The sequence below is a fragment of the Acomys minous genome (genome assembly GCF_964271855.1).
Source record: "Acomys minous genome assembly, chromosome: 14".
Classification (NCBI taxonomy): domain Eukaryota; kingdom Metazoa; phylum Chordata; class Mammalia; order Rodentia; family Muridae; genus Acomys; species Acomys minous.
In genome coordinates this window covers 84,609,691-84,626,925 of record NC_140496.1, presented here as the reverse complement: position 1 = coordinate 84,626,925, position 17,235 = coordinate 84,609,691, and the positions used below count along the sequence as shown (strand labels likewise).

General features: G+C 41.9%; 1 protein-coding gene across 1 annotated transcript in view; it reads left to right on the top strand.

The window, feature by feature from the left end:
* ENPEP (glutamyl aminopeptidase) overlaps positions 1-5,765 on the top strand; it is a 76,993-nt gene extending 71,228 nt beyond the window's left edge. Inside the window, exons 19-21 of the mRNA XM_084757619.1 lie at positions 1,420-1,498; positions 2,458-5,071; positions 5,514-5,765. Of these exons, the coding sequence (XP_084613745.1) occupies positions 1,420-1,498; positions 2,458-2,610 (232 nt within the window). The 3' untranslated portion in view covers positions 2,611-5,071; positions 5,514-5,765. The remainder of the gene's footprint in view (positions 1-1,419; positions 1,499-2,457; positions 5,072-5,513) is intronic.
* The last annotated feature ends 11,470 nt before the right edge of the window (positions 5,766-17,235 follow it).

Genomic DNA, 17,235 nt, shown 5'->3' with positions numbered 1-17,235 from the left:
ACCAAGCTGGTCCCAAACTCACAAAGATCCACCTGCCTCTGCCTCTAGAGTGCTGGGATTAAAATTGTGTACCACCTGACCTCCTGGCTCAGTGGTCAAGTTTTAATACATGATTTTGTGGAGTTTTTTTTTTCTTCTTTTTTTTCCCACTGTAATTAGTCGTGATGAGATTTGCATTTCTATCTGTAGGGAGAAAAAGAAGCCCTGTGTGAGTGAGGTTCTGAGGGACTCTACCGTGTTAGCATGGGTTAGACATACCTAGAGGTTGTCCCCACCAAAACACACATTAAAACTGGACATTGATGTTTACAGGCTGAGAGGGAGTGAGACTAGAGCAGGATTAATGAACTCACTTGGTATGACTTGCCTAACATGCACAAAACCCTGGGCTCAATTCCCTACACCTGCAATCCCCACACTCAAGAAGAGGAGTTGGGAAGGTCAAAACTTCAAGGTCATCCCTGGCTATATGTAAAATTCAGGGCCAGCCTGAACTGCACAGGGGCCTGTCTGGGAAAAAAAAAAAGGCTAAAAATCTTCCGAGGTAATTAGAAAGTGACTGTTGTAAAGTACCTGGTGCTGCCCAGATTCTGACACGTGTCTCTTGTGTGCTTGCCTGCCTCCCTCTGTGAGGTGAAGCAGTGTGAGACCCTTATCAAATGCTAAGCACAGGCTAGCACTACAGTCTTGGACTTCCTAGAACTAGGAGCCTAAATAAACCTCTTTCTTTACATATTCCCCAGTCACAGGCTTTCCAGTACAGCAGCAGCAACAACAAAAGAGACTGAAGCAGACAGGACATTTCCTTTATGTTCTAGTCTGCTGCATGACTTAGTGTGCATTTTATTGATAAGAATTAGGTGGCATGTCTGTACCTAGTTCTGAGGAAGGCCGAGAAACTCAGTCATTATCTGTGTACCCACATACCCAGGAGAAAAGAAAGTATTTGGGGGACACAACAAGCAGTCTACCACATCTGAGAAATGGTATGAAATCAATAGGGAAAAGGAAGTATGGGGTTTATAGACTTTGCTCCCAAATATGATTATAAAAGTGTTTGCTTTTAAAAGTGTATTGGGAGTGTGTGTGTGTGTGTGTGTGTGTGTGTGTGTGTGTGTGTGTGTGTGTGTGCGCATGTGTGGTGGTCAAAGGACAACTTTTGGCAGTCAGGTCTTTCTTTCCACTGTGGGGTCTTGGGATTGAACTCAGGGCATCAGGCTTGCATGGCAGGCACTTTTATCCTCTGAGACATCTTATATTTTTCAACTGTGTTTAGCTTCCTTTGAAAACTATTTCATACAACACACACACACACACACACACACACACACACACACACACACACACACTTTTCATCTAGTGAAAGATTCCATGCTTGAACACTGACAATCTGTTTTACTCTCCTCCACTTCTCTACAGATACACACTCAATGACAGATACCTTGGCCGGCTTGTCACCATAGCTGAACCCTTCAACACTGAACTGCAGCTCTGGCAGGTATGGAGGCAGAACCCTTTCTACTTGTCTGGGGAGGAGCAAATGTAAACTTTTCTCCAATCACATCCCAGACACAAGAAGAAAAAGAAACCCCTTGTATCTAATCAATATACACTGCTTTTTTTTTTCTAACCTGAAAAAAAAATGATTCAAATGACAAAGAAATGATAAGGTTTAAAAACTGGGCACTGTAAAGCCTGGGAAAGCTGGGTCAGGCTCTTGGAAGTGTGTACAGTGTGACTCCCCGATCCAGGGAGCTAGCTGCGACTCTGGGGTAAGTTGGTTGAGATTCGAACCCATTTAGAAGTAGTGGTTTGGGACTTTTGAAATGAATCACAAATCCCGTAAATCCCAGTGAAGAAAACAGGGTGTCCATTAATATAGGATAAAGAGATGTCATGAAGTTTCCATATCTGTATATTGGATACTGAAATGTTTAGATTACTGCATGTGTTTAGAACCAAAATATTAATTATTTTTTAAAATGGAGGGTAATATTCTTGTTGAATTTCATGGGGAGTTTGGAAGGTAGGAGAGAGTACAGAACTATGTTAAAGAGAGATTTTTTTTTTCTCTTACAAGTCTTTAGGAAATGAAGTGAAAGTATATGAAATTCTTCAGACCCCTAGAGTAAAAATCTGGAGAAAAGCAATTATGCCACATGTCATATTGCCCACCGAGGCCTTTGTGAAATGCACAGACCATAGAGAAGTTGCCAGAAGCGAGCGTGCTAACCAGGGCTTGGTGGTCCCCTTCCCCATTATAGCCTCTTGTGGTTAAACAAATTCCTAGGGTCCCAGAGCCAAGAGGAGTGACTGCTCGTACACCTGTGGGGCAGGCACATTCTGAGATGGGACAAATTCCCTATCAGAAAAAACACAACGCCAGTTTCCAAATGGGATCCCTGAACAAAGCGGGTTCCGAATGGCTTTTCTAATCACTTCTCCTCTCTTTTCTAGATACAGAGCTTTTTTGCAAAATATCCAAACGCGGGAGCAGGAGCAAAGCCTAGAGAACAAGTGTTGGAAACCGTGAAGAACAATATTGAGTGGCTGAAAGTGAACAGACAGTCCATAAGCGAGTGGTTCACTAGCTTGCCGAAGGATGGCTAAAGCCCTTCATCTTGTGACTCCGCTGAGGTGGCCTGTTTTACAGACTGCAGAGGGAGCCTTTGAAATGAGTTCTGCTTTTGCTAAGTACCGTGTTTGTGTCTTGCAAAGCTTTTTAAATTATTCCTCTTTGTTTTTGAAGGAAGATACTAATAGCGTATTTAATATACTCAGGGATTTCTGCTAAGTGTGCTTCATAGGAATGTCTTTACAAACTAAAGGGTTTAATAGCCACATTAATATCTTTAAATATCATTCCTTGTATCTTAAATCTGTGAAAATAGAATAATTTGGTCCTAGCTTTACATTTTTAGTACCAAAGAAACACCACTTAATCTTTTCTCTTTTTAAAGTTTAAATACCAGTTCTTGCAGGACACATTGCCATCTTAATCTTTATTTTATTATTCAGAATTACATAGACCTAATATCACTTTATTCACATATGTCTCACTGCTTTAAATCCTACCAAAGTAACCTTGGCTTAAGTTTTGCTCAAGGATTGAATGAATGAGCCAAAGAAATGACTGACTGTTGCCTTTGCTCAGACAAAAATCAATCAGACAGTGCTGTATTATTTTTTTTAAATAAATGTAAATTATCAACTTGGGGAAAAAAAAACATTGTTTCCCAGTGTCACCTTACTCCTGAGTGACCATAGTGGCAGCATTCCCTAAATAATTTAGCACATGACAAGTGTGCTTCAAGAACCTGGCCTTGGTCACGCACGACGCGCTTTCATCTCTCCTGATGCATGCAAAGTTCTTTCAAATGCGCTGTGAAATTAATGGGTATGGAGTGCTTAATGGTGCTCTGTGGGCCTTATAGGGAAGAGCGAAAGGAATTGGAAACTGTTCAGGAAAGAGAGAAGACTGATTATTCAATAAAAGTAGAAGGACTTAAAATTTAGCTTTGCCCTCCCTGGTAACAAGAGTATAAAAAATGGAGAAATTCAAGGTTGTCTCCAGCATTGCAGCAACCTAAGGATATGTCTTCTCATAGACAAATTACAGACCTTTAGACAAACCTATACAAAATACATCTGACCAAAAAAAAAAAAAAAGTATCTATGTAGGCCAACGACATGGCTCCGCCTGACAACCTATGTTCCATCGCCAGAGTAGAAGGAGAGAACCAAAGCCTGCGGTCTGGCCTCTGACCTTCACACATGTGCTATGGCATGTAGTGTGGGGAAGTGGGGTGGGGTAGGGTGGTGGTGGTGTGTGTGTGCCCATGAGCATGTGCACACATATAAAATTAATAAATTAAAGACTTTAATTTATGTATGTGACTAGATGAAAGACATCAGTTTCATAGAAGCTGGTGGCCAGGGTATGTTGATGGTGGCATTTGATGCCCAGTCTTTCACAATGGCTATCCAACAGGCAGGACACAGAATTCCTGTCTTCCGATCTGCTCCATTTAGAAAAATCTAAATTTACTTGGAAAGTTCAGGATTGGTTTGATGAGAGTTGGGGGCACATGTACACAATAAAAATGTCATCTTTCACTTTATTTACATAATATGCCCCAAACCTGTATTCCAGTACCATACTTATAGTTGTCTGCAATCAACAAGTAGCTTTAAGAGGCCAATGGGGGAAATGCACTTAGTTGGGAGAGATGAGACAAATGGGGCAGAAGGGATGCTGACTGGCTTCAGAACCAGTGTTTCATCCTGACACGCCTTTGCAGCATACTTAGACGCTAAATTGCCAAAGATAAAGGTAAAATATTTATGCCCTCACGGCAATTGAGAGCATGTGATTTCAAGATTGGTTAGATAGTGTCCATTAGCACTGGGTCACCCTTTCAAACACCACAGTAACCCATCCTGCTCTGCAGGGTTGAGATGGCGGCTGAGTGTTCATACAGCTTGGATTCCACAGTTGATGGGCTCCTGTGTGACGTTTGGAAGACAGTCAATGAAGGAGCCACTCAGGGCAGTGAGGAGGAAAGAGCACCAAGGGCAGATATGACTTGGCGGCCTCTGAACTCTAACCCCGCCTCCCCCTCCACATCCCACTTACCACCTCTGCGGTTCAGGGCGTTACTAGCTTGGTACCTAACTTATCACTTCTGGGTAATATTGGTTGGTTTTATTTCTGGGTCAGAGAAACATAGCTATGCCTTCTTTGTTCTGCTCGGGTGCCTTAACAGCAGACGTGTTCTTCATTCCCTCTTAAATTCTTTTCTGCTTGGAGAACCTAGAGTGTTTCTTGGGCTGATCCTGAAAGGTACTAGTTAGAATCACAGAGTTTTATTTTATTTGCGTTTCCACTGACCTAGTGCTTTCTCGTTGCTCATTCTCCTTCACACATAAAGGCTGCAAACACACTCTTGTCTGGTATAGACTGTTGGACCAGGGTGACCCCCATGAGTTTTAGAATGTGGGAGCTATGGTGGTTTGAATAAAAAAAATATGTCACATCTTCTCAGGCATTTGAATGCTTGGTCTGCAGTTGGTGGTTAACTAGTCCACGTAACTAGTCCACATAACCAGTCCAGCTGGTCAGTTATTGGGGGGCCGAGGGAGGTCGCAACCTGTGGTTAAAGATATGGGCGAGAGAGACGCAGGGCTCAAGCGAACAGTAGCTTGTCAAGAGCCGTTTATTGAAGGTGAGGGCAGACTTTTTAAAACCTGCTTTAGGGAGGGCGGGGGTGAGCGGGGAGGGTAAATGGAAAAGTACAAAATCTTCTGGGGTTGAGCCCCGGGAACATTTGCAAGGAGAGGGGTTTTCCTAGGTGAGACAAAGCAGGATGTCTCTGTGGTTATCTCAGGATCGGATCGCTCTCTTCTCAGGGCTAAGCCGGATGCCTTGCATGCCTAATGAGTGGCCCAGCAGGATGTTTGCTGCAGATGCTGAATGGGTGGGGGTCGGCCACAGGCCGTTTGGTCCCTGGCAGGTGGTACTGTCTGGGAAGGCTTAGGAGGTGTGGCCTTGTTGGAGGAGGTGTGTCATTGGAGGTGGTAGGCTTTGAGAGTTTAAAGACTCTGGCCATCTTTAGTTGCCTCTTTCTGCCTTCTGCTTGTGGCTCAAGATGTGAGCCCTCAACTGCTGCCTCAGCCATTACAGTTGCTACCTGTTGGCGCTACCCCGCCATCATGAACTGTAACCTCTGGAACCGTTAACCCAAATAAAAGTTTTCTTCTGTAAATTGTCTTGGTCATGGTGTTTCATAACAGAAAAAAAAAGTAATGAAAACAGAGGCATTTAAGAAATTTGGAGCAGATCCAGGTGTGGTGGCAAAAGCCTTTAATCCCAGCACTCAGAAGGCAGAGGCAGGCAGATTGCTGTAAGTTTGAAGCCAGCCTGGTCTACAAAGCAAGTCCAGGACAGCCAAGGCTACACAGAGAAACCCTGTCTTGAACCCCATCCTCAAAAAGAAGGAAAGAAGAAATGTGGAGCAGAGATTCTTCCATGGAGCAATGTTTGACTTTGGTACCATGATCCATCTATGTACTGTCAGGCATCTATGAGATGGCTTCAACACTGACTTCCCCAGCTCTGAAAATGTTAAGTGTAAACTCACCAAAAATGACAGTAATTCTATTCCCTGGAATATTTACAGGAAAAGGTGTTCATAATCACATAAAAACTCTTTTTTGTTTTTGTTCTTTGTTTTGTCTTTTTGTTTTTGAGACAGGATTTTCCTGTGTAGCTCTTGGCTGTCCTGAAACTCACTCTGTAGAGCAGGTTGGACTCAAACTCACAGAAGTTTGCCTGCCTCTGCTTCCCTAGTGCTGGGATTAAAGGTGTGTGCCACCACCACCTGGATATTCATGGATATTCATTGAAATATTATTCAAAATAGCCAAAAAGTGAATGTTAGCCTGAATGCTCATTAATTAATAAGCAAAAGATAACATAGCCATAAAGCGGGCTACAATTTAGCCAGAGTCTGGTTACGTTATTCCATACCTTAATCTAGCTGCCCATATATCATATAGACCCTTGATTGTTAAAATATATAACCTGAAAATCTCTACATAAATTGAGTTATTTTTCAATTTTAGGGAAAAAGGCCCTTCAATGCAAGACTCTATTACTTTCCCAACATATATATATACATATATACATACATATGTATATGTGATAAATGCTATGGAAAAAATCTAGAGGCTAAAAGAAAGAACCAATAAGCATTGGAGGGAGGAGGAGTGGCAGGAGTGAGGGGAGAAAAGGGGAGAATGAAAGGAAGCTGAGAACATTGTTATAATTATTACCATATATCTGTGTGTGAAAATGATGAATCATTTCATTTTCCAATAATTTGTTTCCTATTAAGAAAATCACAGTCATTCGTTTCCCCCCCCCCCCCCTCTATTTGAAAACCAAGAGAGATTGTTTGTTGGTCTGCTTTCTGTTGCTTGACAGCATAGCCGAAAAATCTACTTAAAAGGTGATTTATTTTAGCTCCCTCTTTTTGCCCATGGTCATCTGGCCTGGTTTGTTTTAGGGCCTGTGGTAAGGTACAACAGCAAGGCAAAGAATCTTGGTGGAGAAGGCTAATTACCTCATCATGGTCAGAATAGCAAAGGTTGGAGATGGCCAGGGTCCCAAGATCCTCTTCGAGGATATGTCCCAATGAGCTGCCACCTCCCACTGGGCCCCTCCTCCATAAGTTCCCACAACCCTCCTACTGGAGGAGCATGGGACCATGCTTTCAACACATGAGTTTGTAGAGAGCATTTTAAGGTCTCAACCATAACAGATGGGGGAGAGGAGGGGAAACCGGTAACAGAGAGCAATGTTATTTCGTTATCGTTAAAACACAGTCTATCAATCATTGAAATTCCATGGAAAAACAAGAGGAGGAACTTCTCTCTTCCCCGAACTAGTAAACAAAGGACGGGAAGGTCGGAAGGAAAACACATTAAAGCAAGACAGCACATAGCCTGAAGGACTGGCTGATTCATTTAGCAATGCATCATATTGACCCAAGCATTTTGAAATGGCCACGGAGAAGTTTTATTTTAATGACAGGTACCATTCTTCTTTTAATTCTGCAGTATGTTACTTTTCAGCGGGAAAGAGAAAGGTTGTCAGTTCAAAGCCGGGTTGCATTTCCCTGAATCCACGCTCTTTTCTGGAATGTATACATTTATCCAAGTAAAAGAACATGAGCTTCTACTGTTCTTAGCTGGGGAAAAGTCCAGGGATAAAGATGTATGCAACACATTTTTTTTTAAATAATAACTCTTCTCTCGTCTTCAGGCATGTCTCAGCTAACCAGTGCCCCTTCAGCTAGGGTGGCCTTGTTCATTTTTCTCATTTGACCACTTTCTTTCCTATGTCAAAAGGAAGGTCACTGAAGGAGAAGGCCAGTTGACAGGCAGAGGCAGAGTACACACCTTCTCACGTGCACGGGCATTGCTTTCTAAATGTGTGCTGGCCTCTGTTGTTGTTCCATTCCACAAGGCATCCTGTCTCTTACATCACCAATATTTGATTTTCTTCTTCCTTTTGTGTCTGTAGTATAATTATTCTTCCAAAAGGAAAAAGAAAACAACAACATTTTTCTTGACATCCTTTCTGGGTTTTGCTGTATCTTTACCACAAATTCTCTAATGAGTTGTTGACACCCACCTAAGATCTCACTTTGATCCCATGCTAATAGGGCTGTGATCTCATTGGTCTGCTAAAACTACGTTTCTTAAAGTCAGTAGTGAATTATTGAAACAATTGTACAGAAAGCCAAAGCTATATTATGCAAGTACAAAGTTAATTGATAACTGAATAATGTAAAGCCAAATTCAGAATATCAAGATGAACAAAATATATTCTTCAGAAAAAGTTTTACTACAATATTATTCTAATGTCAGTTTCTTAAGTTCAGTCAATATATCTTTGTAACTAACACTTCCAGATCAAATGAATATGTACTGTAATTGGAAGATCTTGTGTTAAAATTGTAACAGTGATTATGACTAAGCAGCACAACTGATTTTCACCTAAGGAGTTAAAGGTCCAGATGTAGAGATCAATAAAAATGGTCAAATTAATGTATGATTTTATAAAATATTTACTCACATTATAATGAGAAATGATGTTCCAACTCTTCAGAGCATCCAAGAGGGACGCCATAAACATTAAGTCAAACCAACTAATAGGCTGACAGTACCATAATTTGAGGTAATTAAAAGGCTATGATTTTGGTCTTTCTTTACTATGTAAATGATAAACTATTCTTTAAGTCCAACCTAGATTAGTCAATAATTGCATATAAAATACCAACGTTTAGCTTAAAGTTTAAAATGAAATGTGAACTCACGAAATGAAAGCAGAACAGAGTACAAGTACCCTGAGCTCTATGTCACTTAGAATAGTTAGCCTGAGTTTATATGGCTGAGAACTATTCAACTGGAATCTAATCCTTAAACTTAACACACTAAAGTCACCCTTCAAATTACTGCACCCCAGAAAATATCCTACATCTTAGTCATGATTTCCAAGCTAAGATATTTTTACATAGATGTTCTTAATTTTTCATCTTGGTATTAAAGGGAAGAGGTACTTTCTTTAGTGGCTATTGAAGAGCACAACTTAAATATTATAAGACCTAATGTGTATGCTTTGACTTTACATGCCACTAGAGCTGTTTGAATTGCACCGTTTATATTAACTAAATATAACAAATACCCAAGTAACACAATACCCGAGGGAAATAATTTAACAGGAAGAAAACTTTACTTTGGCTCATGGCTTCAGAGATCTCAGTCCTCAGTCACTTGGCTCCATTGCTTCTGGCTCCAAGCATGGCAAGGTAGAATGTCAGAGTGACGGCATAGAGCAAAGTTAGTCTCTTTAAGATGGATGCTGATGGTGGGTTGGTGCCTGTGTGGTCCAAACGCTTTCCCAAATCCCATCAGCCGGCATCCAAGCACTTTGGGCCTTTGGGGAAATATTTCACATTCAAATCATAAAATTGCCCCTAAGGCACATGTCTAGCTCAATGCCGAAATGTACTTATTCTTTTTCCAAGAGTCTCAAAACCTAAAAATTTCCAATATTGTTTGAATGTCCAAATATAAGGTCTCTGCCAGGACTCAAGTCAGTTTCTAAACTCTGAGTCCCTTTAAAATTAAACAATTTATGTATACCCAAAGAACAGCGTTGAAGGGAAAATGTTCTCATTCTAAAAGGGAACAACTGGGTTATGAAAAAGAAAGGTAAGGTCAAGACAAGGCTAACACACAGACGGGCAGACATTAAACCCTGCAGTCCAGCACCTGGAACACCCAGTAGCAGGATGTGTGCTCCAAAGGCCTTGACAGCTCCACCACTGGCTTTCTCTTGCTCTCCTCTCCTCTCTGGCTATGTTTTCCATGGCAGATAGTCCATGTTCCTGACATTTCTATGTCCTTGGGAATCTTTGTCTTCATTCTAATCACTTCCTGTGTCACCCTCATAGGGGCTCCTTAAAGGAATCCTGGCCTTGACATACAGTGCCTGGCTTCCCACTGAAAATGAGGAGGAAGCCTCCATGACTCCACAGCTCTTGAGTTCTTCATGTCACCAAAGTTAGCATCGTGGGAACAATGACGAGATCTATCATCAGCTCAAACAATAAATAGATTTGCTTGGGTCATGGCTTTAGTGACCTCTGAATACCCAGGCTGCAGGCTGCTCGACGTAGTGAGCTGAATCCTGAAGAAACAACTTCTTGGGCATGACCATTCAAGCTGGGTACCCAAGGGAAAGTCTTTCAGTGACTTTATTCTTTAATATTCTTGAGCTGGCAATGGTTTGGGTCTGGCCAATTTCAGAAATGTCTTCAAAGCATCTTTTCTACTGCCCCTGTGCAAAGGACTTGAGTTGGTTTTTTGTTGTTGTTTTGGGTTTTTTGTTTGTTTGCTTGCTTGTTTTATTTTGCTGTTGTTGTTTTGAGATAATGTGGTCAGAAACTATACTTTCTTTAGCTCCAAAGTTACTCCAGGCTTTCTGATGAAACAAATTTTTCAAACTTGTCTGCTCTAATTTTTGCTCCCAATTCTCATTTTAAACCTGGGTAAAAGCAACTAACTCTACTCATGCAACATCCTGAATACTGGACTATCTCAGTGGGTACCCCCTCCCACCCACCCTCTCTCCTTTTCTCCCTATTTTTTCTTTGAGGGGGGGGTTCTCTATGTAGCACTGGTTGTCCTGGAACTTGCTATGTGAACCAAACTGGTCTCAAAGTCAGAGTTCTCCCTCTGCCTTTCATGAAAATGCTGGGATTAAAGGCATGTGCCATCACACCCAGCTGATGATCACATCTTTAAACTCAGTCTCCTATACAGTCTTAGAGCACCAAAACAATTTAGGCAAACTCTTTGACACAACATAACATGCATGGCTTCTCACTCAACTCCCAACAGAGTCTTTGTTCTCATCAAAACTTCATGAGCACCATCTTCACTGCCTCCATTCCTGTTGGCATTCTGGTCTTCTGAAACCCCATCAAGACTGTGGAAGATTGCTGTGGCTTGCTGGCTTCCAGCCTAGCCAAGAAAACATGAGACTCAGATTTAGGGAGAGATCCTGCCTCAAAGGAACAGGCAGAGAGAAACAGAGGAGCACACACCCTCTGTGCACACTCAGACAGAAACAGAAAGACACACCCTCCTCCCAGATATTTACAGCCTAAAACTGCTACCTGTGGAGGCTTCCTACCAGGACTTGCTAGCCCCTTCCACTATGCTGTACATAATAAACACACTGAAGTTCCAAGTTCAAGTGGTAGCATTTGGCAAATCCCTCCTAATCTCAGCTTCACTGTATAAGCACCTGTGTTTCTGTTCTTTCTTCATTCTTTCATCGTCCCTAATCAGTATTTCAGGATTCAGGCCCAGAGGATGGGACACTAAGAAGGCTGTTAGGGATCTGTGAAATTCTGTAGTCCTTTGTTTCTTTCTTTCTTTCTTTCTTTCTTTCTTTCTTTCTTTTTCCTTCCTTCCTTCTTTCCTTCCTTCCTTCCTAGCTTCCTTCCTTCCTTCCTTCCTTCCTTTCTGAAACAGGGTGTCTCTAACTATAGCCCTGGGTCTCTGGAACTTGCTATGTAAACCACACTAGCCTCACAGAGATCTAGCCACCTCTACCTCCCAATGCTAGCTTGGATTAGAGACATGCACCATCATCCCTGGTCAAACTACAAATTCTTTAGGTTCATGCACATACCACCCCCATACACACATACACATGATTTTTAAAAAACAGATTATGGAGCCAGAGAAATGGCTCGATTGTTAAGAGAACTGTCTGCCCTTCCAGAGGTTTGGAGTTCAATTCCCAGCAGCCACATAGTGGCTCACAACCATCCATACTGGGATCTGCTGCCCTTTTCTGGCATGTAGGTGTACATGCAGCTAGAGCAGTCATACATAAAATAAATAAAAACATCTTCAAAAAGTTTAATAAAAATTAACAACATTATGATATCTGCTTTATGAAACTGTTATAACATTCTCACATAGAGAACACCTAGCACAAGGCTTCAGAGATGGCTCAGAGGTTAAGAGCCATCTTGCAGAGGACCTGAATTAGGCACCTATATGGCATCTCACAAGCATCTTTAACTGTGGATATGGAGTTTCTGATGCTCTCTTCTGGCCTCTACAGGCATCACACATGCAAGCGGTCCACAGACATACAAAGGCAAGCACTCATGCATACACATAAAAATAAATAAGTCTCAAAAAAACCCCTAAAATAACCATAAGCAAATAAACCTAGAACAAACAACACATCTAGCATAGTAATGTGCATGCAAAATGGAGACCATGTAAGACTCATGTGTTAGATTAGCAGTTGCCGTCTGACATGGAGGGGCAGGTCTCATATGTCAGAATGCAACATGCTTTTAATAGGAGAGGAGGGCACCATTAGCTACTGGAACTCTTCATAAATCTTCACCTTGTGTCATCTAGTGTTTGCTTATGTGAGATCTAATTATATCATGCCTTAAAAAAAACTTTTCTTAAAATCCCTTATTTATTAAAGGGGGACTGAGGAAGAGAGAACAGTCATTTAACCCACTGTAATGGTTTGCAAGAAAAGCTACAGGCACGGTGCACCTTTGGTCATGCCTTTTATACGAGCTCTTCTTTTTAATAGAAAAATAAAATAAAATAAAAAATATCAATAAGGGACACAGGCATCCCAGGGGCATATAACACACTACTTTCAAATACAGATGCACTAAAGCAAAAGTAAGAATTTATCTTCTGCTTGGATGTCCACAAAAATGAAACACTGACATGAACTAAAGAAAGGAGGAAGAAAGACGGCAGAGAGTGAGGGAAGGAGGGGGAGAAGAAAAGAGGGAGGGAGGGAGGGAGGGGAAGAAAGAAAGCAAAAACAAAAGGCTCTCTGTGTGGGTGAAACTTTGCGGAGTGAATTGCAAACTAGTACCACCTCCAGACTTTCCCAGTCCCTAACTGGGGGAGGGAGGGTCTCCTCTCACTATCAGCCCTCATATTAAGACTTCAGAGCAGCCTCTAGTGGCAAATTAAGGACTTTACAGTGACCTTGCCAAACCCAAATGCTGTCTACTTCTTTTACTACTGAGCAAGAGCTGAGCCAAAATAGCTAAGCAGCCTTGGCAGCTACACATCCAACTGTCCTTAATACTTACTTCTGTTTGGATTTGTACGCATAGTGCCAAAGCTCCCAATGCGTTGCAGATGGAGGCGGACACTGTGGCCTCCAAGCTGAAGCGTGGTGGGCGCGATGAACGACTGTTTTACTTTAAGGAACAAAGACTACAGGAAGACAGATGGACTTGACCATCTCTTCTCCTTCCGTGCCTGTCTGTCTCCTTAAAGTTATTGTGAGAGGAACTCGGGGAGGAAGGGGCCAGCCCAGTGTTTACTGTCTCTTTATTGGAGTCACCCTCAGCCTAGAGAGATTCTTCTGGTCCGATGCCCACGGGGGGGTCTTGGGGGTGGAGGGTGCTTCTCCTCTCCGGGCTCCATCGCATCTCTCTCTCAAGGCGGGCACTGCACATGTCCAAGGCGGGGAAAGGCGCCGGGCAAGGATAAAATTCACTCGAGATTGCCCTGCGCCTGCACCACGGTGGCCCAGGGAGCCGACCCGGGGATGATAAGGCCATCCATCGCAGGGAGGTGGAGGACTGCGGCTGCGCGTGCCTCCTCTAAGGCTGCAGCCAGGTCCAGAGGCCAGGGGAGTTGGGACACTTTGCTGTGTCCTAAGGTGGTCCCAGTTTCCTGGCAACGTCCTTTATAGAAACAAATGTCGCTACCAGCCTCAAGCTTCCCAAAGTAGCTCACGGGCAGCCCTTGTTGAGCGACCAGGAAGAGCGTTTTATTTATTCCTTCATTTTCAGTTTTAGAAGTGGTAAGAAGCCGTGGTTAGAGGGGATCGATTCTCGAGGGAGTAGAAATGCAGGCCCATGGATTGAGAAACTACCTACTTCATTTTTTGACACTCTTTTGAAAGGATGACCCTCAGGGAAGTTTCCTGATGATTTCTGCTTTTTGTTTGACAACTTCGCACACCTAAGGAATGAACTTCGGTTACTTTGGCAGTTCCCCATGGCTCTCTTCCACCCCACTCCTCTCCCACTGAAACCCTTCTCCCAACAAATTCTTTTGTTGCGGCAAAAGTGAACAACAGAACAGTGCTATCTTTCTTTATATAATTAATATAAACATGCAATTTAACTTCTCTGCGTGTCTTACACAGGTGCTTTCAGATAAATTAATACCGGCTTTATTTTTGTTATATTTTGTTTATTAATATTTTTCCCTCGTCAGACGGAGTGCTGCGATGATGAATTCATATTTGCGGAGCACCTGGAAGTCAAAACATGAGACAGGATGGAATTAATCTATTACTATTGATGCAGGAAAGGTGAGGGACAGGTAACCCTGTGCCATCTGCCACATTAACTGAGCTTATTGCTGGAAATGGGCTTTGCCTACTCAGTTCGAATGGTAGAATTCAGGACCCAGATGATTCAAATCCCCAGAAAGACAAGATCTTACTTTGAAAGAAAGTCTCATGATTCGTTCAGTTTTTCTTTTCTCTATTATTGTTATAATCATCATCACTTTTAATCACATAAATCGATATATTTTCCACATTATCTCGATGTAAAAATAAATTGTTTTCAAGTCTGCACTAACAAATCAAGGGTTAACTCATTTTTCCTCCCTTCACTAAGCTCAGGTATTGTAATAGAAATGAAAATAAAACTCGAGAGCCTCAAATATTTTTACCGCGGCTATTGGCTACACAGTCTTTCTGGCTTGTGAACAAGGACAGACTTTAAATATTAAGACAATTGCCTTAATTCCCCCCTCTTTACTTCACTACTGTGCACTGAGCACAGCTCTCAAAATCACACGGTACTGACTCTGTTTCAAGAGCAATCTCGGGACTTCTAGTAATAAATTATTTTGTCAACACAGGGCTTTTAGAAGTAATGTTCTGAAATAGCCAGCAAATGGCTCTAATCAATCATTGAGAAACTTCTCTATATTCAAGCACAGAAAACATTAAAACTTAATATTGCAAAAGCAGGCCAGACCACTATCATCGACACAATCACCCGCATCATTTATATAAGTATTGAATGACTCAGCGCAGAAGTGCCAGCAAGTGAAGAAGTGCTGGGGGGCGGGGGGGGGGCGGGGGGGCGGGGCGGGGGGGCGGGGGGGGGGCGGGGCGGGGGGGCTCACTGGAGGCAGCGATTCTTTTCAGTAAATTGGTGTCAGCTCTTGTGCTTATTAACCCTAAGACGGACCTACTGGACATTTAAGATAATTTTGAGAATACAAATATGCAGGATTTGTGAGTGGTGGCCCAGAGCAGACAGGCCTTGATTCCAAACATTCTTCAGAGGTTTTCTTTGGCCGTCTGAGGAGAAAAGAGCTTGAAAACAATTCAGAAGCAGGTCCGGCTACTGGACTTCCCTTCCCTACCCCCCTCCCACACGGCCCCCCTCCCCGTTGCCGTTGTGTCTGACTGTTCACACATCTGCAGTTTTTAGATAAGAGATTGCTGCCAATTGAAACCGGTAGAGCATCTAGCCCAGACATCGTCCCACAGCCATCGTGCTAATGCACTTGAGCGCGAAGAAAGCAGCCGGTTCTGTCTCTGCCGCGTATTCCCATTCTTAGCTGTTTATGACTTTAATCTTAAAAAATTCATTCGATTTGTGCACTGTTCCATGTACTTCATTACCCTGGATTTGAGCCATAAAAGTATTGTTTTTGTTTTTTGGTTTTTTTTTTGTTTGTTTGTTTGTTTGTTTTCGAGGCAGGGTTTCTCTGTGTAGGCCTGGCTGTCCTGGACTCACTTTGTAGACCAGTCTGGCCTCGAACTCACAGAGCTCCTCCTGCCTCTGCCTGCCTGAATGCTGGGATTAAAGGAGTGTGCCACCATGTCCAGCTCATAAAAGCATTTTTTAATTATTATTATTATTTTTTTTTTTTTTTAGCAAAAGTTAATACGGGATTGATAAACAGCCTTACTACAGCTGTGCCTACCTGTGTTAAGCTGTGATTACTTGTTTACTGTTAAACTAAAGGATATAGAGATTTTCCTCTGAAATAAAATTTGAGCTATCATGGAACCGATGGCAATTTTCATAAAGATGTTCTATTTTCAGAAACTTTAGCTTCTCCCCTCCCACCCCATACAGTGTAACCCTGCCTGTCCTTGTAATTACTCTGTAGCCAAGCTGGCCTCTAACTTAAAGATCTGCCTGTCTTGGTCTCCAACTACTCAGATAAAAGGCATGGGACCACCACATCTGTCCTAAAAATTTAGAATAGAAGTAGTTCTTCCAAAACATATGTAGTGAATAGCCACCCAATACAGAGCCTAGGATCTAAGGATGTAATAGGTACCCCTTAGGTAGATCCATGATTTAATGATCCTTTTAAAGTAAAATGATTTTCCAGTAATTAATTATGTTGATGTGAAAATAGCAATGTTTTTTAGGAGCTTTTTCAAGTCTCTTACTGAAAGGGGTGGCATTTCTTTTTCAACTTGGTGTCTGGAAAACCTTGATAAAGACTGAGAATTTAAGGAACATTTTAGAGTCTTGCAACCCATGGGACACTGTTTAAAATTTGAATTACCAAGTCTGTCAGTTCTTTCATTTTTACTCTTTATTTATATGTGAGTGGGCTACAAGTCACCAAACTTTAAAAAATTGCACACACACACACACACACACACACACACACACACACACACACACTAGGTGGGTAGGGTAAGAAAACAGTCTGAATACTTGTGCTACTGTAACGATGGCTTTGATATTGATCTTCTGAGTGGAGAAAGAGACTTCTACTGACAGGGCAATTCTTTGACACCAGCACATCCACATGGCATTTCTCTTTTTTTCTTATAACTTATAAAATACAATGCAACCCTGTAGTTCTGTATACTGAGGAAATCGTAAACTTTCATGAAATTTAATAACATAGCAAAGTCTCTGAAATGACGTTCCAACCTAGAGATGCATATTCTTTAGTGCATTGATTGTATAATTTCCAACTTTTTATTCTACAACTAAAAGTATAACTAGAACTTCAAAGGAAAAGCTATGAAATACATTGGGTCTGAGGCTTACACAAATTACAAATTCATTTTTTTATCAGACGCTAAAA